At 35.7% G+C, this 21,916-nt stretch overlaps 1 protein-coding gene across 2 annotated transcripts in view; it reads right to left on the bottom strand.

The window, feature by feature from the left end:
* Rpt4 (Regulatory particle triple-A ATPase 4) overlaps positions 1-21,916 on the bottom strand; it is a 57,727-nt gene that overhangs the window by 18,050 nt on the left and 17,761 nt on the right. For both annotated transcript variants that reach the window (XM_081725770.1, XM_081725771.1), the window contains exons 2-5: positions 20,461-20,540; positions 11,909-11,948; positions 7,372-7,607; positions 1,409-1,558 (exon numbers count right to left, since the gene is read on the bottom strand). In XM_081725770.1, the coding sequence (XP_081581896.1) occupies positions 1,409-1,558; positions 7,372-7,607; positions 11,909-11,948; positions 20,461-20,540 (506 nt within the window). The remainder of the gene's footprint in view (positions 1-1,408; positions 1,559-7,371; positions 7,608-11,908; positions 11,949-20,460; positions 20,541-21,916) is intronic.

The following is a 21,916-nucleotide window of genomic DNA, read 5'->3' as shown; positions in this document are numbered from 1 at the left end:
AAGATGGTGTTCACACTGAAAATTTCGGTAAATACTAAATAATGGGCGTATACGAAGATCAGTATAAGTGAAAGTTTTAAATTAAAGAGTTTTAACGCTAAAATGTAATTTAACGTTTCTTTCCAGCACCGAAGCTATGAAATGGAACCTAATGCTTAAAGCAGAATCCGAACCAGCATTACGGTTTTTAGCGGATCAGTGTGTCTCACGTGGGGATTATACCCGAGACCACAAGAGTTTAAGTTGATGTGTTGATTTTGAGTTTAACGCTCCTTTCAGCAGCGAGGCTATATGAGACGGGATTTACTGATTAACGTGGAATCCGAACACGAGCTCCCACCGGGAATCGAACCCAGGTCTCCCACGCCAAACAAGAGTTTAAGATAAGCTATTTTTTTTCGACAAAATGGGGAAGTTTACCTTTCTTTTCGATGACGATGATGATGAAGAGGAAGAAGCAGCAGTAGTAGTAGTAGTAGTAGTAATAGTGATGGTGTTGTTAGGGTTTAATGAGTTATACTTGGGCATTGTTTAAAAGTATCAGATAAGGTGCTGATTGTGAATAATCAGATTAGATGTTGAGAAATGGTAAGAACAATTGAAAGGCGTTACTATGTAATATAAACAGTGTGTAATTGTGTTGATATAAAAATGGAGCCATTAATGGATGAATGTAACGTATAGTTCCACTCTTAATGTCTGCCAAAGGACTTATACCGATCACTTTGAAGACAGAACTGAGCAAACTAACTGTTCAAAACACACTCATCCCTAAATTGCAAAAGCCTGTATTACTATCAGTGAGCAGTATAGTAAGAAAGTTTGTCAATGATCAGGAGACACAGTAGAGAAGAGCGGTCTTGGCTAAGCCCGAACACAACACCAGAGGGAATCTGAGATAGAAAAGAAAATGATGATAAATCTAATTTAATCCTTGTTAGGACAGAAGGTAACAGTTCAGAAGGTTGAAGGTAGAAGTCCATGAACCACAGTTTTGATGGTGTAACATAAACCTTGACTCTATTCTAAAAAACGAACCTCACTTCCACAAAAAATAGATATTACGATCTATTTATTTTTAAGTTATTGACAAATACTTGTATGGAATTAGTAACTCTATTGCTTACTATGGAACAATGCTAGTTCAGGAAATTCTTTTGAAATCTTTATTGCTGTCACTGTTGTTTGAAATAAAACAGGATCTAATGGCAAACTTTTGCACCGTTAGATTTGTTAAGAGTTCGCTACTCGCCTACTGACATGGAATTTAAGGAACCATCAAGAGAACGATCTGAAACAAGCCTCACACATCATAGCCAGATTTTCAAGTCGAAATCCTCAAGAATCAGACACCAGTCACTTTAACCAAAACGTGGCATGTTACATCCCACATAATGAATTTACTTACTTTAAGAAAGTTTGCGTCTAACTGACTGGCTACAGCCCTTGCCAACAATGTTTTTCCTGTGCCAGGAGGCCCATACAACAAACAGCCTTTTGGTGGGGTTATACCAACTCGCTGGAATAACTCTGGGTTCAGAAGAGGTAGTTCGATTACCTGAGGAAGAAAAATAAATGCATATAGAAACAAATTAAACACACGGCATGACTTTAAAATTACATTTCCCCTTATTTGTTGTCGAATCATACAATTAAATTACTATGTTATTCATTTTACGACCGTTACAACATGCTGCCAGCCCAGCTGAACTATTTTTAGCATTCGTTACCAGCGTGTATAGACCAATTTCAACCTGAAATCCGTTGATGGTTTTCGACATTCATCTGTGTACACTAATATCATTATCTGAATATCAACGAGACCCTAAAACATCTTTCAAACATTAAACTACCCTAAATATAAAAATTAACCAATTTAGACAGTTTCATCTTCACAGAATTTATCGGTATTTCAAACATTTTTACTTTCCTATATAATAGAGCAAAAATTTGGTAATTTCCCTTAATTTTTTAGAACAGTTGAGAGATGGAAACCGAACACTCACAGGAAAGATGAGTATGAGTGTCTCTGGAGAGACTTGATTTTATCACGGTTCTCACAATTTTTTATAACCTGTTTTCCCTGACAAAAATTAGTTTAGTTTTTCCACTCTTTCGCAACCCCAGTAGTTTAATAATACACAAAAGTGAAAAAGTGCATGACTGGACCGGGACTTGAACCCGGAATCTTCGGTATACATAATACACGAACCTAATACTAATAAACAAATATATAATCATATCAGCATACTACTAAATTCATGATTCCAAACTATGTACTATGTTGAAAGCAATGTAAAATACAAAATGAAGAACAAAATTCTTAAAGACGTAGAAGTGCACTCAATTAATGCAATTACTACATATTAAAACTTTGAAAGGTACTTTAATTCGATTTAATTTCTATATACAGTCCAGTCTTCGAACTCCATTATTCGAATCAATTGGGACCGGACCCCATTCGGATAATCAAAGATTCAGATAACTGGAATTTTCCAAAACAGAGTCAATTGTATATTGAAAATTAGTGCTTTTTCACAAAGAATCGGACCCGAAATTGGTTTTCCCCTAGAACGTTCTGCAAAAACCACTTGAAAACGGCATCTTCTAAATCTTTGTTTGTTGCTGCCTTCATTGATTTTCTTGAAGAACTTTTACCTTCGTTTTCAAGCACTGACACGAAGTTTAAAAGTGTAGCTTTGCTCCTTTTAATGTCTGAAATCGTCGATTGTCCAACACCGTACATCTCAGCCAACTGTTTACCCGTAACTCCTTTACATGACTGCTCTATAATTTTTAGTTTATCCGCTGCCGATAACAACACGTTTTCTTTTAGAAGGCATGGTGAAATAAACAAAACAACGCACCGACGCAAAGTGTACTGTTACAGTATCGGGTCAACAACACACTGACTGACTGACTAAAACGAACAGTGACAGATGGGGCGGGCCGGCGGTCGTTTTTATATACGATAGCCAATAATAGAACTCCACTATAAGATGGTGACTCATCATCCCAATAATGTTCGCGCTGCGCCTACACTAGCTTCGCGGAGGGAAGGACAATAGCGCGCGTAGACAGAAGCATTATTTTGCGAATCGCAGAACGTTTCCGTCTTTTTTCTTTTTTTTCCCTGAAATTCTAAAGTGATTCGGATAATTGGAGTTCTACTGTAGAAACAATGCATGTTCACATATTGGTACTATTAGGTGAATTGCTTATATCAAAATTATTAAGAATTACTTCTTCTTTTCTTCTTCTTTCATCACTAAGCCTGGACCTGCAGTTTAACGTTATGTCCGAACAATATATACTGAAGATTAAATCTTGAGTTCTCTGCACAAAAGTTGAGAATACTCATTATTTGATTACACTGGAATTCGATTGTGTTGTTCCTATTACGAATTTCCAAGCATTTTAAGTATTATTAATGTGCTGAATTTCAGAATCTAAATTGCCGTTTTCTTTGAGCCATATCTCATCATCTCTCTTAGTTAGGTATAGATATGTACGTACTGACGACGCCAACTGGTGCCATTGTATCACTGTTAGTATTCACAAATACTCAAATTGAAGTTTCTGCTTTAATACTGGATTGTCGATCATTTTAACATTCTTGAAACTGCAGGTCTGAAGGGTACGTATCGGAATTCATAACATTTTTAAACCTCCAATATGTCTCGTATACGACATAATTATATGCATCCTACGGTACAACTTCGTGTCGCTTGAGCGACCCCTAAATATTATCAAATTGAGTGAATTTTTTCCAGTGAAATATATTTGTAGGAAAGGAACAATATTAGCAACTATGCACAATTAAATTCGAAAAAAAAAAAAAAAAAAAAAAAAAAAAAAAAAATGGACCACCCTAGAGCTCAGACCCCTTCCGCAAAATTTATCGGAATTAGCTGAGTTGTATATGAAGTGTAGTGCGGCATCCATTCATTGCTTTCATTTGAAACCACAATGCTGCTGTCCTGCTAGCCGAAGATGGACATATCATCTATTAGGAAGGTGGTCATAATATTTTGGGTCGGTAGTGTATATTAGACTTGCATGTCCTCACGTGTTACTGCGGGCAATATTTTGCATTTTTCCTTCTGCAGCTTTCATGTAGAATTCAACTGAACTCGAAGTTTTATTAACCATTCCCAGTCATTTTTCTCTTATTCTAAGTCAATATCTAAAAAACCTGAAACAAGAGTTTAACGATTTTAAATGAAAAGTCCAAATACCATATTTAATATCTCATGTTACGGAATTCTGAGATTAGGATAATTGCAATTCGCATTCTTCCCTTTCCACGCCGAATTTCCAAAACTCCTTCCTTTGTGGTGCCTTATGTCATAAATCCTACGTACTGTCCTAATTACACGTTTCTAGTTCAGGGAGCTTGGGCTATCAGTTAGTCAATCACGGTTTCTTCTTTTATAACTAGCTATTTCATAATTACCATCAGACGTTTGGAAACAAACAGACACAGTGTTGACGGTATATTGATATCCTTTTGTAAGATGATACATGGAAGTGTGGAGCATGACGAACACCAACCAGTTTTGAAAATGTCCACCTTGAGCCTGGATGCAAGCCCGGAGTCTGGCGGTTCACTCGTCAATGGAATTGCGAACAGTGTCGATGGGGAAGTGTCGGCTGCCTCGAACAGTGAGCCCATATTAGGGCGTGTCTTCTTGCAGGCCATTGATTGAAACATTGTCCACAGTTTGTACTCGAGTGGGTTCAGATCCGGGCTGTTAGAGAGAGCTAGTCTGATATGAAGATGAAGTTTGGGACGCCGGCTCATAGCCATTCCTGTGTTGATCGTGCCTTGTGCGCGGCAGGAGAATCCTACTGGGAGGTCCACTGTTGATTGAGGAACATGGTGGTGCTCCGTGGTTTCATAACGGGCTTACACCGTGGTTTGCTTTTATCTGATCAGGATAGCTGTGCCGATTTTGGCTTGGGGGGGGGGGGAGTGGAGAGTCTCACTGTTTCAGTGTATCCAACTTTTTTTTTTAAGTTGCAGTTTATATAAGTTTATCTGTTTGCACTTAATAAAAAATGCCGTAAATTTCATACCTGTGATTGAATCTAGAATTGTTCACCATTCCTGTAGTAATGAAGACCTATCGTCAATCCAGGGGGGGGGGAGGAAGAGAAATAAATTTTCCCTGCACTTTTTAAAGAATTACAGGATTGGCGAGTTTGTGTTATGAGATTGACATGTAAAATATGATTAGAATGCATCTTTCTTTTAAGATCATTATCGAAATTCAGCCCTTTGGTAGAACTGCAATAAAAGTGCTTGATAAAATGTTAAGTAAATGAGTGGTGCAAGGGTATCATTGCTTCAGCATATAATAAATTCATAACTTTTATTTATGAGGACAGAAACTTTCCCTGGATTCATTCTGACTTTATCTCTGGTTCTAGCACTCGGGTGACAAAGACTTAACTCTACTGCTTTCACACACAGTGTAATTTTGAAACTTAGACTCCTAGTATTATCTTTGTTTCTGTCTTTATAAACATAATAACGATAACACGTTAATTTATTTGAACATATTTTAATGATATTTGTCGATTGACTAAAAAATAACTGAGTCTAGCTTGGAAGCACGAGGTGTCTATAGTTTAAATGTATCAGAAGTACAGACTTGTTTAACGAAATATGCCTCCCCTTTCTATGGAAGCCCTGTACTTTCATATCCAGAATGCAATCAAAAGCAAATCGTCTTTAACCAGTTGTGATTTTTATTTCAAGTCGAATTATTAAAATGAGCTACATGTATGACTAGTTTGTTTTTACATTATTGTTATTTATTTATTTTAACAATGCTGAATTTGCGTATTTAACACTAGCTCCCATCTTCTTCATGAACTGGGGTAAGAAGTAACACATTTTCCGACCACTTTCTTTAGCACTGCTATTTTCGAGGCTTGAGAAAACACATACTCTAAAGGTCCCCTCATCAATAACTTCAGAAACGAGTCGAATCATCAATAACTTCAGAAACGAGTCGAACTGACCAATTTTAATTCAGTTTCCTTTGCCACATTAACAATCTGATCCTTTGTACAATATTGAGGTCAATATATTCGCAAGTTATTGCCAACTGAAAATCTAGGGTTTGTATACATTTTTGCGGGTGACTTAAGATGTTCTGGAAATAACTTCCGAAACTCTATTTGTCTTAATTCGAACACACGCGTGAAGTAGTTTGTGACGAACAGAGGGAACATTCCCTAACGGTTTGCGTCAACACAACGCAAAATTTACGACTTAGTTTGCGACAGTCGGTATAGAAATTATAATGACTTGCATTTTTAGTGTTGCGTTGCTATATGTAGAATTTTACGAAGACTACTGCAGGATAACAAGAACTGTGATAGATTAAATACAAGTTAACCGGCTGACACTGCTGTTTACATTTCAGTTACAAAACTGTCTATTTGCTCGTTTGCTGGTCGGGATATACACGGTAGCCAATATTTTCACCCCTTGTTCACAAAAATAGCCCGTTGAAGCTCACACCCCAAGACACAAGTTATGCTGGTATCTTTGCCCCCTGGAAACACGTTCAACAGTTCGCACTGATGATGATACGTACACAAGGGCGTTCTGACCATTACAGGACTGCTCAACTATAAACAGCTTCTCGTCGGAAAACAGAATTGTCCTGTGACTACTTTTTGCGTAACCACGAGGAGACGTTTGATTTCCACCACTCTCTGCTGGCGTAACGCATCACTCAGGAAGAGACTTATACCTTGCTTGTAGACTCTGAATTCCAGGTCCTGATTGAACACTCATGACATGATTGATCTTGAAATGGACATCTCTCGGGACGTAAGTGATTGACTCCAAAGGGAATTTCAAAGAAACCATGCAGCTACGGTTTTAACTGCCTGTGGTGTCCTCACTGTGCGCGGTCTGCCAGTACGCTGCCGGTCATTGACACTTCCTGTTTCATTTTAACAATGGATTATGCGATAGATAAACTGTCCATTGATTGCAGGGGCTTCTGGGTAGCGAAAACCAATGATGATGACATATCCCTCGTGTGTAGCGGTATGACTGCAACACGATTCTCGTAGTGGTCCCACTCCCCTTCGTTACGCGTTCCCACTGCCGTGGAATGAACAGTGCAGGGACCCACTTTGCCCACGATATCTAGATGGCAACATTTAACTCATATCCTGCATGGCCAAACGGCAGTCAAAATCTCTCACAATTTATGAAATAACTAGGTATATAGAGATAGAACTATTTTTCCATACACTCATAATTTATTTTACACTCTGTTATAAATATTCGTGAAAGCACTTAAAACTTCATGTTCGAATCACTATTATTATACGGAAACTTACCTCTCTAAGTTCTCTAATCTGTTCACTCAATCCGCCAATCGCGGAATAAGTAACATCTCCTGGATCTTCATGCGACATGTTGTACACCAGAGGGTCAACTTCTCGTGGAAGATATCGCATTATAGTAAGCGTAGTCATGTCCAAAGCTACTCTTGTGCCTGACTTCAACTTTGCCTTATCCAACTGACGCCGGCAACCCACGACGTATCTTGGGCCATTAGTAGCTTTCACTATGACTGAAAATTCAACAGATTTAGTACGTAAATGAGAAGTGTACGTGTTGCAATTTATTCACAGTTCACCAGGCATGAGAAAAAAATCACTATATTTATCATTCCACTGCTAACAGTTTAATATACCTAGCTATAAAACTCTCAATAAAACAATAAGCCCCATCACTTTTTTTTTTTTTTTTTTTTTTTTTTTTTTTTTTTTTTTTTTTTTTTGCTTGCCAGAGCTTTATATGCCTAAATCTAACCTTATTTAAGACTGAATTTCATTTGTTTATAGAATTTCGAATTGAAATCCAATTGTATGCGGTTTGTGGCGAATTATCAAGGATGAAGAGATTTATGAAAGTATTTTTACTGGCTTAAATTCATCCCCGGTACAGGCAACGCCTCAAGAAAGAGAGCAGATATCAATCAGGTGTACCTTATAACTGGAGTAGACTTTTGGACTTGTGAAGTGGGACTGAAGATAAAATTAAAATTAAAAATTAACTGTCAGTGATAAGAATGAACAAAAATTGTTATATTACGTTATCATTAATGAAAAAAAAAAAAATCTTAATTTTGGAGAAGTTAAAACTATTCGCCTCCATTTAAAGTTGAACAAGCCGTTCCTGTTCATCGCTGCCAAACATAATGTTTCCTGGCTAATGTTCTCATTTTCAATTATGTTGTTTTGCTTCAACATTTCCAACCAAGGCTGTTGGGTTGTTTCTGTAACACTTCTCTTATAGAAAAAAGTACGGTGTAGTTAAATCTGGAATCCTGGGAGGCCACAATCCCCTACTAGTATGACATGTTACTTCATGTTTCCTGTTGATCATGACAACGTTGCCATCTACCAAAACTCAAATCACATTCCATCAACGCGTAAGGTACACTGATGGATATATGTTTTTTTTTTTTTTTTTTTTGCGGGGTTTTGGGGGGGGGGGCGTTGCCCATATTACCCAGTAACATTATTCATCTCCCACCCTTACTTAATCATGAGCTACAAACAGCATGAAAATCGAAATTCAGTTAAAAATTCTATAAACAAATGAAATTATTATTTTTTTTTAAATATACACCGTATAATCAATAAAATTACTTGACATTTGCAACATTACTAAGATGGCACCCAAGAGAATGCATAAACTTTTGTTTAATATATTTAAAAGTAAATAATTATTTAAAAAAAAAAAAAAATACAACCATTGAAAATGCATATTTCACCAACGACTCAATGAAATACGCGAAAGTCATTATTATTACTATTATTTTAATGGCCGTGACTACGATAATATTGTAGCAGATTAGTCGTGGCAAATACTGTCAATACGTCCCCGATGGTTATTATGATGTTTTGATCAGCTGTCGGTGGATCTGCTGAAAAGGGCGGCAGTAGGCAGCTCTGCACTCGTACTTTTACTAATTGGTGTTAGCACGGTAGAATATTGTTATATCTCCAGATCATTTTTTGACTTGTTACAAGAGCTCTCTCTATTTTTTTTTTCTTCCTCGACCCATCGATGGAATATTTTAGAATCAATTTTCAAGCCTGATGATAAGAACATTTCTTATCAAATCACTGAGCATAACAAGATGGTCCGTCGGGGAAGATGCATGCTAAAGCTTCAACAGAGATTTTGAGGCAATTGCAAAGGCTCTCAAGGGTACGAGTCTCAGCCAAGATGGAAATGAAAAAACAAAGAACAAAGCTAAAGGGCCTTGAAGAAAACTTGTTTCTCCTGAAATTCGTTTATGGCAGCCTTATGGAGAAACATTCTCAGTGTATTTAATTCTGTGAGTGTAAAGATACAATCCCATAATATGATTGTAGCTACAGTTTTAAGTCTACACACATCTCTCATTACATTTGTGGATGAACTGAAAGGTATGTTTATGTTCAATAAAATGGCTTGTGAGAAAAAACTAAAAACTGTCCAGACGGTTCTTGAAACTGACGGTGAATACATAGGAAACAGGAGGAAGAAAAAACTTTGATGAATCAGAATCATCTGAATAAAAAAGTTCTGATTTTTTTTTAAATATATATATATATATATATATATATATATATATATATATATATATATATATATATATATATATATATATATATATATATATATATTAAGGAAAAGGAGGAGAACTCAGATCACAGTCTTCAAGAAACCTTTGTTGTGGTCAGTGACAAGCTTCTTCCCGAATTGAACAAGAGAATCGCAGTCTACTATGAATTTCTCAGCAATTTTATTTCTTAACAAATCTATGCAACTTGAGTGCCGAAGAAATCACCACAGCAGTGACTTCTAACTCAAGAGAAGTTGGAAAGTGCTGAAGAAATGTCACTATCGCAACTTAACCGATTTCTCATATCGAAAAATCTTCAGGACTTATATCCTAACATAAGTATTTGCCTTAAAGTGTTTTATGTACAGTAGCAACTAACTGTGCGGCGAAAAGATCATTTTCCACACTGTAAAGAATCAAAAACTATTTGATATCTACTCTTTCTCAGAAGAGATTGCTTCATCCAGCTGTTTTAGCCATCGAAAATGATTTGACTGGTAAGCTTGATTTTGATTACGTTATTAATGATTTTGCCAATGTCAAAGCAAGACGTAAACAGTTTTGATACACTAGTTTCAGAAGCGTCATTTTGTAAATTTTTAGGTACAATATCATTTAAGAGTATTTTATATTTTGCGGTCTTTCACACCATGTAATGTTGAATAGGTTAGACAGAAACCAAGTAAGTTTTAATGAATCTACTTCAAATGCTGGCCAGATATAGGAATTAAAATATGATACATAAAGTGACTAAAAAGAATTAAGAACAGTAATAACTAGTAATAATAATAATTATAATTTAGTAGCAAACGTAAAAGTAATATTTTAAGAAGTGAACCAGGAGACCGGAAGTTTTGGAGAACGATGCAATTGGTGTGGTTAGGGACGGCAATTTCGCTAGGGCCCATGAGCGCAAAACATGGAAATCCGACCCTGAGTATACGAGATGTATTTAATGTAATCAATAACTGTTCCTACGGTACTGAAAGATCAATTACACACCACATGGACAAAAACGGACAATCTTCGAAACTCCTGAGCAGTTGTATATTGTAATACAAAGTTATTATGTCTAAACAAATCATATATAGTCTTTCAATAAGTAAAGAAACATACAACTTGGGATACCTCAGGCACTGATAATGTCCTAGAATTTTCAGTCAGTTTGAAATAATCAAAATTTCCATACTAAAATAGTATTTTCAGTATGTAATAATAATGTTTTAACTTCCATTCGTCAACCACAACATACACTCATAAGTAATACATTACTTAAGTGTTGTACTCTTCAATACTTCTGTGGGAAGACTAATACCTTTAGTGCATGTGGCCCAGGGTTCGATTCCCACATCCTTTAGCCTAAAGGACTGTTAAACTAAATAATAATAATAATAATATTTTGGTGTTGCGGTACTTGATTGGTTAGACCTGAATTCTTCTTAAGTATGTTTCGTTACAAAACCTGACGACCTACATATTCTTCTTCTAACCACCTCCGGGATTAACCTGAATAATTACGTTTACAGATAATATAAAAAATGGATCAAGCCTTTTTTTTTTTTTTAATTGATTTGCATTAGCCCGAAGTATTTACTCATGATATAAATCATTACACAGACTAGCTCTTTGCCCTCGATTGAAACGTATTACCATGTAGTTTGTTGATTGAACACCAAATAGAAGGTGTTTTGTTGTAACAAAACCCATGCCATTCTTCAGAGTTATCGCCAACCTGAGAACTTAGTGTTACTATTTCTTTCGCGCAGTTTATTAAATTATACCTTAGCTTTGTTTCTGTTCAATAAAAAATGTCTGAGGATTTTTTAACCAAAGATAATATACTTTTTCAGCGCATATTTCGTTCTATTCTTGCAAATGTTGTGTTCTAACTGTGCCCGAAATAACTCAGAACAATCCAGGAGTTTCTTCACCTGCTTTAACACTAAATTTAGCTCTAAATGAAAATTAGCACTGGTCATGAACAGACACATTTATGACAAGATTTAAAATAATAAAATAAAAAAAATAAAAGAATCGGAAAATATTTCTGTATAAAAGTTGACCGTTAAGTAATTAACGAACGAAAAGATTTAATTTGATTGGGATAAATTTATTTCCTTGATCACGCATACTTGGAAACAGTGTTCAAATTTATTTACACTAACTTCAGTAAAGCTGTACAATTAGGTAACAAAGAAAAATTATTCTGATTAAAACTAGTTTACTAAATATAAATATATTTCAATACTTACATTTTTCTTCTGTTAACTGCTTTAACACTTCACCAACAATCTACAAGAAAAAATGTTACGAAATGTTCAATTTTGTGAAATCCAAATTTTTAAATGCATATATGTTGGAATAAGGAATCTCAAAGCGAAAAAAAAAAAAAAAAAAAAAAGTGAAAATAACCATACACTGAAAACCTACGCTACGAGTGTTTTCATTAAATTGTTTTTCATCCGGTAAGCAAGCCTAATTTAAAAGGTTGTTAACACTATTAAGCAAGAGAAATAAAGACGAACACCACCAAAGTAAACAGAGAGGAGGATTTGAAGTTGAATGATATTTTAAGAATTGTGTTACTAATACTTAACATTAATTTCTGCTTTAATAATGTTACTTTACGAATTAGAACAAACGTTGAGGCAATGTTCTCATTATTATATAATAAGTTTAAAATTAAAATAGTACAACGATAGCTCAGCAATATTGGCTGAATTCTGAGGATGAAAGCCATAAATCGGTTTGGCGCGGCTTCATTTTCATAAAATACACAATTATGGGAAACTACACTTTCAAGGAAATCCTTACTATGGTTTACTAATCCTGATTTCTTTAATATGCACACATAATCGAAATAAAATCTGAACGAAGATTTTACCCAGTAAAAAATACAAAGTGATAGTTAAAATATCAAAATTAAATAGATAAAAAAATTATTTTAAACACGTGAGAGTTTCCTACTTCAGAGAAGAAACTATGAACGTACCACTATCGATGTTTTAACAAATGCTGCATTAGGAAACCTACACTGCTAGAGAATTGTTAGGAAACAAATACGTATTGACGAATAACTTTTAGGAACATGATCTCCGTACCTCAAGTGACCAGTCTACGAGTACGAGTATCATTAGTTCAGCTTTATTGGCAAAAGATACCTCGGATTCTACGCCACGCAACGAAATAAGATTTTTTTTATTTTTTTTAAAGGTAAAGCTATATGAAGAAAAAACATGAAATGCAAAAACATCATGGATTTTCCTCAATAGCATGTCGTATAAGCTCAGAATCTGTTACCTTGGGACAGCCGGACCTTGGCTGGTGCTCGACTTTTTTTTTTCAACCTGCAGGAGATTTCTGGAATCAATGAGATGCAGTGCTGTGCGTTTCCCTTTCTGATGACAAATTTTTTGAGTTGCTGCAGCAGCGTTATGCCAGATTTCGAACTCATACAGTAACAATTTACGTATCAGACGTTGTTGAGCATTCATAGTCATTGCTACTAAAAACTGACTGAAGGTATTGATGGAGTGGTGGCCTTCATGTTAAATAGTCCGCTGCCACACTACCTCTTGGGCCAGATTGACTCAATACTTACGGTCGATCACGAAGTATACACGCGCCTGCTGTTTGGTTTGTGGAAATAGTGCAAGATTCATGGCTAAACTTTATAATAACAGGAATACTACATACGAACATTTCGTAACTAGAAGTATGAATTAAAATGTTTCAAGGGGCGCGGTGGCTCAGTGGTAGAGTGTTCACCTCCGGTGCTTGGGGTCCCTGGTTCGATTCCAGCTCGCGCCGTGTGGTGGACAAACACCATGCTCGTGGGTTTTCTCGGGGTTCTCCCGTTTCCTCCCACTTCCTTCATTTCACTCATTTCTCATTATTACCGTCTCCTTTAGCCTAACCGGGATAACCGTGGGACGTTAAACTTAAAGATTTCATTTCATTTACAATGTTTCAAAATAGGTCAAGCCCTTCCCGCTAGTCTAATAGCTGGCGTGTGCGCCTCTGATGCACTAGTCCTACGCTCGTTTTCGCGAGGGAGAGAACTAAAATTTGAAAGTAGTAAGATGGTTCGGATTTCCGCTTAAACAGTCGGTCTACATCTATAGTCTTTATGCTGAAAAGGGAGGTTAAATTTAAACAAACATGAATAGGTGGATATATTCTCTCCAGTGTTCTTATAAAATAATGTTTATCTTATTTCCTGATTTTCAGGTACCAGACCATTTTCCCTAACCTGCGGCATTTAGTAAGATAAAGGTTCATTAATGAAGAATGTCTGTAAGAGCCAAACACGTAAACTAACCAAAGAATTGCTTCTTGCGCTTTTGAATAAATCCTGTAAGACATCTTTAAGTTAATACACATCAATGTAATATCTATATCTATCTATCTATATATATATATCTATATCTATCTATCTATAGCTGCTTGAAAGTGGCTTATTTGCGGACTCGTAATTTATAGGTCTAAAAATAGTACGACGGCATAACAGATTATAGTAGGTGCAGTGAATTGCGTAGAATTAACCAAAAATGTAAAAGCCGACTAGTGTTTCATTGCAAAATTGTATTATCAACTGAAAAAAAACATGTCCCAAAGTGGTCTATGTCCCAAAGTGTTTTATTCTTAGAATATTTATGTTTGATAGGCATTAAAGAGCTGAAAGGAACAATTTAATCTTTATCAACTATATTATCAACCTTCAAATAAAAAGTTTGCATTTTTGGGACAAAAAAGTCAATGTGTTAGTCAAGAATGATGTTCGGTCATCAGTGGTAGAAGTGAAAAAAATTGAATTTTTAAAATTTCTGATATGAACTGTTGTGAGTATCTATAATTGTTTAATGTGGTGTTATTGGCTATTAAAATAGGTTTTCCATCCTAATTGAGTGTTTAATATGAAAATATTTATTATAAACCAAAAAAAGTGGTCTATATGCGGACAAAAGGACCAGATTTCGCCAAAATCCGGAATAATCTAATTTTCTGTAAACGTTTAAGGAAAATAAGGTTTGAAACATATTTCCCTTTAGGGTGAGATTGTACATAACAATTTTTACTTCAATATTTTCATTAAAATGCTTAATAATGCACATACAATAAGTAAAGCTGCTTGTGGTCTATTTGCAGAATTCAGTGTCACCATCTCCCATCTGAAAACTTCAATGTCATTTGACCGGTGTTTTAAATCAAATACTTGAAACCGAGTGTAAGTTAATGGTGACATTCAATTTATGACCACGAATTCCCAATTGGCATGAGAAAATGCACCATACGGTTCCTTTTAATCGTCACATGATTAATGTTCTTGCCCAATTAATATTTTATTACGTGCTACTTAGTTTGCAACATTGTGTTTTTGTGGTCTAAATGCGGAGTAAGGCTGCCAACCTTGCACAGTAGATAAACTACAATAGAACGATACACAATAGATAAATTTTTCTAATGTCGAACATGAATCAAACGTGCCACACAAGTTTTTTTTTACGAAATTAAAACTAGATTTCAATAGTTTAAATGTGAAAAAATACAATTATATTGCCCAAAAAAAAGCAAAAATTATTTAGCAGCATTAGGGAAGAGATGCGGAGAATTACACAGACAGAGACTAAGTTTTCTTATCTGATCAGTGAGTTATACTTGATATTTGTGAGACCACTTTCACGTACATCTATAAAGTTGCCCCCCCCCCCCTCGCACTTTAAAATTTGGACTTAAAACTAAAATCAATCGTTTGTTTTCTGTGTGTTGTTGACTGTTTGGAAGAAACAATCATTTGTTTCGATAAACATAGAGATATATACAAAACAAAGCTGGGGGCAAATTCACATTGACCCCCTCACTTTCAAATTTCGATTCAAAACCAAAACAAATCTTTAGGTTTGGTTGTTTAGAAGGAAAAAATGGTTTGTTTCGAAAAACTTCAGGAGGTATTTGCAAAATAAAGTTTGGGGCTTCCTTACATTGTCTCTTAGTTTCAAAATTCAACTCGAAACCAAAATCAATAGATTTCTTTTTTCATTTTTATTGATTGTTTTGAATTTAAAAAATCGTTTGTTTCAAAAAACTTTAATATATATTCAAAAACAAAGCTGGGGCTAACTTCATACTGACCTCCCACTTTCAAATTTTGATTCGGAACCGAAGCCAATCGTTTGTTTTTCAGTTGTTATTGATTCTATTGAAAGAAATAGTTTCTTTCAAAAATTATTAAAACATATTTATACCTTTCACTGCCCTTCCCTACGTTTTAATTTAGATCTAAACCTGAAGTTATTGATGGATTTTAAAAGAAAGAGATGTTTGTTTCCAAAATCATAAAGATATATTTAAATAAAGCTGGAATGTGGCCAAATTTACCTTAGTTCCTTCACTTAGAAAATTTGATTCAAAACCAAAATCAATTTTCTTTATATCGGTTTGTTGTTGACCATTCTGAAGAAAAGTAGTTTGTTTCAATAAACATAAGGATATATTTACGTTAATGAACGTGGCTGACTTTTCGTTTGTTCGTGATTGTTTGAGAGAAAAAATCGAAAAACGAAAACAGATATTTACAGGATACATTTAATGGTCAAATTCATACTACTAATTCTACTTTTCAATTTGAATTCGACTCATGCCAATCATTTGTTTCTCGTTTCTTACTGATTAGTTTGAAGAGAAAATAAATTTGTTTCGAAAAATATTAAGAGTCGTTTATAAAATAATATTGTGTAAGCCAACTTGACACTAGTCTAAAATTTCAAATTTCGATTCGAAACCAAACTCAGTCGTTTATTTTCTTGCGATATTGACTGCTTTGAAGAAAAATCAAAAAGCATTAAATATATTTTGATAATAAAGCTGGTGATCATCTTCACACTTGCCCTGTACTTGCAAATTTCATTCAAAGCAAAAAAAGCTTACGCAGAAGTTCGCCAAGGAGGATTCAGACTCCCAAGTTCATATAATTTCAAGTGTTTATATATACATATATCTTTTACTTCTCTTACGTAACATCTTGCTCAAATAGGATTTCAAACCCCGAAATCTCTCCCTTTGCTTACGCTACTGAACAGAATAATATTCTTTGAAAGGACCGCATATTTTAGAAATAATCAGATAAGTTAGCTAATTAGTAACTACTGTAATTAGAGCGAATTAAACATATTAAGATATTTTCCCGTGCTTGCACGGGACTCTGTGGGTTGCTACTTTTAAATATTACTTTTGTGAATCGAAAAAAAAAAAAAAAGAAATTGTTGCATCTCATTAAATTCTGCCGCCCTGTGCTCCAACACCGAATAGCACTTACATAAATATGAGTCTGAAAGTATGGCTTCGGTTAAGAATCAAAAGTAGAAAGTGGCGAGATGGCAATTCACACACGTCTTTCACATATTTGTTATCAGCGCCTTTTCCGAGGCGGTAAGACTCATATGATCCTAGTTTAAGGGGATACATTATTACAATTACAATCCTGGATTTTTGTTATATTCTATTAAAATTAAAGTTAATGATAATTTTAAGTTATTGTATTTTTAACCAAAGAGTGTACTGCCTTCTTGCTGGTGTTATAATGAAATGCTTTGTAAAGTTTTTTTCAAATATCAATTTCGCTTTATTAGGTGTAATGTTACTGAGCCTGCTATTGTTGGCCACTAATAAAATTTTTTAAGCACCATAAATATTTATTTTTGCAGAGTTTCTCGAAAAGTACAAATAATGTTTTATCCTCCCGCACCTCAAGTTCTTAGGTTCAACTAGATTTATCGATTGATATGCATATCTTATCTTTGGACAATTTTGTACAATAATATATTGTAGAATTTAAAGATATAATATAGTTGTTTGAGAAGTATATTAATACGAACATTTTATAGACCTTAAGTGTAGAAGTAGATTATTACATGAACAGACTACTGTAAAATTTTCTGTAGTTACATCCTTCCATCAGTTTCAGTGTATACAGGAACGAAAGCCAGCTCATAGAACAAAATATTAATGTTAGAAACAATATTAATGGCAAATTCTTCCCTGCAGAAACGCATTGTAACGTACTTCATTTTGTAAAACATTTAGTAGTTTATTTTAACGATATTCTCCTTTTTGTTCAGTACATTACATTAGTTATAAATGTATATATATTAATAATTACATATATATTATATTAATAATATTAGTAATTATTCGAGAAAACACAATGTAAAATTTTCTTAGAGGAATCCGATAATACCCCAGTTCGTCACTAAAATTTGCCCAGAATGGAAGGGTGAATTTATACCTCATTTAAATAAATATGTTCCACAATTATTTTCGTTTCAAAAAATGTTGACACAATATGGCGCATATTTTCTTTGAGCCCCCCTTGGAAGAACTGAAATCAGTGAAATATAATGAGATTGATTACATTCCATCCGACGATTTTTTAACACACGTGCAAAATGAAGATCGTCAGCCAACAATTGAGGCTAACAGTTTCCAGACATATGAGGAACTAGAACTACAATTCAGTGTGAGTGGAGAAACCGTTCGGCAGCATCTCCATCAACTTGGGAGGCACTACAAGTTGGGTAGGTGGGTCCCACATGAATTGATTCCCGAGCTCCTTCGCAGTTAAGCGGTTAGCGTACGCGCCTTTGGCTTAGGAGACCCGGGTTCGATTCCCGGCGGAAGCTCATGTAGTTCGGATTCCACATTAATCAGTAGGTCCCGTCTCATATCGCCTCGTTGCTGAAAGGGACGTTAAACTCAAATCAAATCAAATGAATTGACTCCGGGCCAGAAGGCAACACGAGCAGACTCATATGTTTCTTTGTTTTCTCGTCTGAGGGAGGAGCCATTTTTGGACAGGGTTTTAACATGTGATGAGAAGTGGGTCGTGTACGAAGCTCCACAGCACCATAATTGGTTAGCATTCCATAAACAGGTTCTAAAACAGCCGAAACCACACTGCATTAGAAGAATGTCCTCCTGTGTGTTTGGAGGACTGCTCGCGGCATCGTGCATCGGGACCTGTTACAAGCTGGTCAGAGAATCAATGTAACTGTGTACTGTCAGCAGTTGAACCGTGTTCAAGAAAAACTCAACGCTCTGGAGCCAGTACTTCTGAATCACAAAGGGGTCCTCCTGTTACAGGACAACGCTAAGCCCCACGTGGGTAGGGTGACCCGGGACACCATTCTACGCCTTGCATAGAACACTATTGCATCCGTCACACTCCTCGGACATTGCACATCCGATTATCACCTGTTCCATTCCTTGGACAATAACCGTAGAGGAAGCCACTTCAAATTCCTAGTAGAGGTGCAAAGTGCACTTGATATCATCTTCTCTTCACAGCCGACCGCGATGGAATCCTTGGCCTTCCAGAACTTTGGCAGATCGTCGATGTTTATGGGGATCATTATTGATCTTCCAGGTACGTCTTAAGTGACATAACGATGTTAGAAGGTGGTGGTTGCAAAAGCGATATATCTTTCTTGGTTATCTTTATAAAATGTGTAGCCCTGAAATGATTTTGTCTTACCGCCTAGCGGCTTAAGCTGATAAGAACTATGTCAAATGAGTAGGAGAAGGCGTAGTCACTAGCGTGAGAAAAATAAAATGTGATGAACGAGTAAGGTGGAACTATTTACGGAAGAAGTATATATTCTGATGGAAATGATATGATCAGAATACGTCTACCCTGAAATGAGATTTAACCAGGAAAACCTAATCCAGTATGGCCGACTAGCGGTAAACCTTAAATCGCATGATTGCCAAGTTATGAGGCTATCTACTGTGTATGGTTATATTGTAGAGAATGCAGAGGTTGGCAAGCCTTATTACGCATTTAGACCACAAATTTCTCAAGTCGGCTAATAGACCACCAAGATTCCGCCAATAGACCACCTCAATCAGCAAATAGGCCACTTTCATGAAAGTAGATAATGAAAAGTGGTCTTTTTGCTGACAAATTTCCGCAACTAGACCACTTGCACATTACTATCTATCTATCTATCTATCTATCTATCTATCTATCTATCTATATATATATATATATATATATATATATATATATATATATATATATGAGCAGCTGTAACATTAGGATTTTTCAGACAATGAGATAGGCTCCTTAGAAATGTAGTAAATAAAGAAAACCACAATTACTTTAATGAGGTATTTCAATTTTCCCCCAAATTCCATAAAAATAGGATCGTGAAAGTATGTTTTATTTTTGCATACGTAAATATTTCAAGGTATGACAGGACAAAAATTTGGGGAGCGGATATTACAGCTGCCCGTGCCAATTCTGTAACTTCCATTTTCTTTTTCGATTTTTGAAAATTATTGTTCAAAATGTTAAAATGCAAAAAAGTTAAATTACGTTAAATACCGGTAATAGCTAAATATTACTACATAGAATTTACCTAGGTACTAATAGTAACAACTATGTTTATCAACTAATTGTTTTACAATTATTACAATACTAAATGTCTTATAAATTTGTTAAATGGTTGTATTACTAAATAACACAATTACTTAGATTGACTGCTTCAGACTTGTTTCAATTGCTCTAGTTAGCTCCCGTCCTTAAAAAATCCCAACAAATAAGCAAAAAGACAAAAAGAACCTATTTTTCCTGATTTCCAGGTTAAATACCACTTTCCTTGACTTTTCAGGATTCCCCTGATATACACGTAATGTTAAGACTTCTACACTAGATGGATCAGAAACAATAAGACTTTACGTAAAGAAAGAAAGAAAGAAAAAGAAAAGTTTTATACTCCGCATAAAATCTTTACTAACGCTATCATACCTGCCCAACACTCTGCAATGCCTTGAGATCATTTTCAGACTTCTCATATTGTTTCGTGAGCTCCTTCAATTGTTCTCTCACTGAAATTAAATATTTAACAATTATATGGCATATTATTCTGATTTAGAATGAAAAGTACAATATATAGAAAAGGCATGCCCTGAAAGTAATGAGCAACAACAACAAAAGTAAAGCATAATAACCTACAAATTTCACTGAACGTGTCGTAATAATTTTACGTCACTAGTTTTGATCTCATGATCGCAGGCAGTTACTTCAAAATGGCTGGCAGTGACGTTTCGTCAACGTGCTATAATTGAGTTCATTGTTAGAGGGGATTTCTGTTGCTGAAATTCACAGTAGATTTCAGTGTGAATATGAAGATGTATGCAAGGTTTCTAGTGGTGTTAAAAGGTAGGTAATACATTTTAAAGATGGTAAAGAAACAGGAGCATCGAAGATTAATCTCGAAGAGGTCACTCACGAATTACCTCCACGAAACACAACATGCAAAGATTTTACATTATTAAAGAAGATAGATCAATCACTGTGGATACAGTTGCAGCAATACTTGCTACAAGGTACATTGCAGTGCAAGCAATCATTACAAGTTAGGCTATCGAAAAGTTTGTTGTCACTGTGTCCCGGGCACAGTACTGACAGGGATTTAGGATTTAGATTTCTGGGCTTTCGGCATCTAAGGCCATTTAGCCCTTCACGATTTGAGGGATGACGTCCCTCGGCGAGCACACAAAAGGAAAGGAAGCGGTCTGGGACCTATAAGTTAGAAAAAAATGAAATCTTTAAGTTTTACGTCCCACGGTTATGCCGGTTAGGCTAAAGGAGACGGTGATGATGAGAGATGAGTGAAATGGTGGAATGAATAAAGTGGGAGGAAACGGGAGAACCCCGAGAAAACCCACGAGCACGGTGTTTGTCCACCACAAAGTTCACTTGGCGGGGGCTGGGATCGAACCCGGGACCCCAAGCACCAGAGGTGAACGCTCTACCACTGAGCCACCGCGCCCCCCAACCTATAAGTTAGGTACCACCCCGGCATTTGCCTGGTGTGAATGAGGAAAACCCAGGAAAACCTATTCAGAGTGGCTGGCTTGAAAAAGCGTGTCACACTTTTACGACCGAGTGACCCCACCGGGAATCGAACCTGGGACCGTTCACAGTACTGACAGCTGAACACAAAGTACAGAGAAAAATTGCCACTTACGAATTTCTTCAGGGACATCGAACGGAAAGTGAATTTTTGTTGAGTATTGTGACCAACGGTAAATGCACAAGCTCCGTCGTACATTGTAGGATGTACGTTCTGGAGAGAAATTGTACTTGTTCAATTCACTAGACACTGCAACTTTCGACTATATTCTGTTCAGTTTTGTGTATAGTTAGTTACAACGCTAACCAGACAACATAAACAAGGAGTGTGTAAGTGTATGCGAGC

Source organism: Thermobia domestica, chromosome 9 (assembly GCF_964235325.1).
Source record: "Thermobia domestica chromosome 9, izTheDome1.hap1.1, whole genome shotgun sequence".
Lineage (NCBI taxonomy): Eukaryota > Metazoa > Arthropoda > Insecta > Zygentoma > Lepismatidae > Thermobia > Thermobia domestica.
The sequence above is the reverse complement of the archived record's forward strand: the minus strand, read 5'-3'. Positions and strand labels throughout refer to the sequence as shown.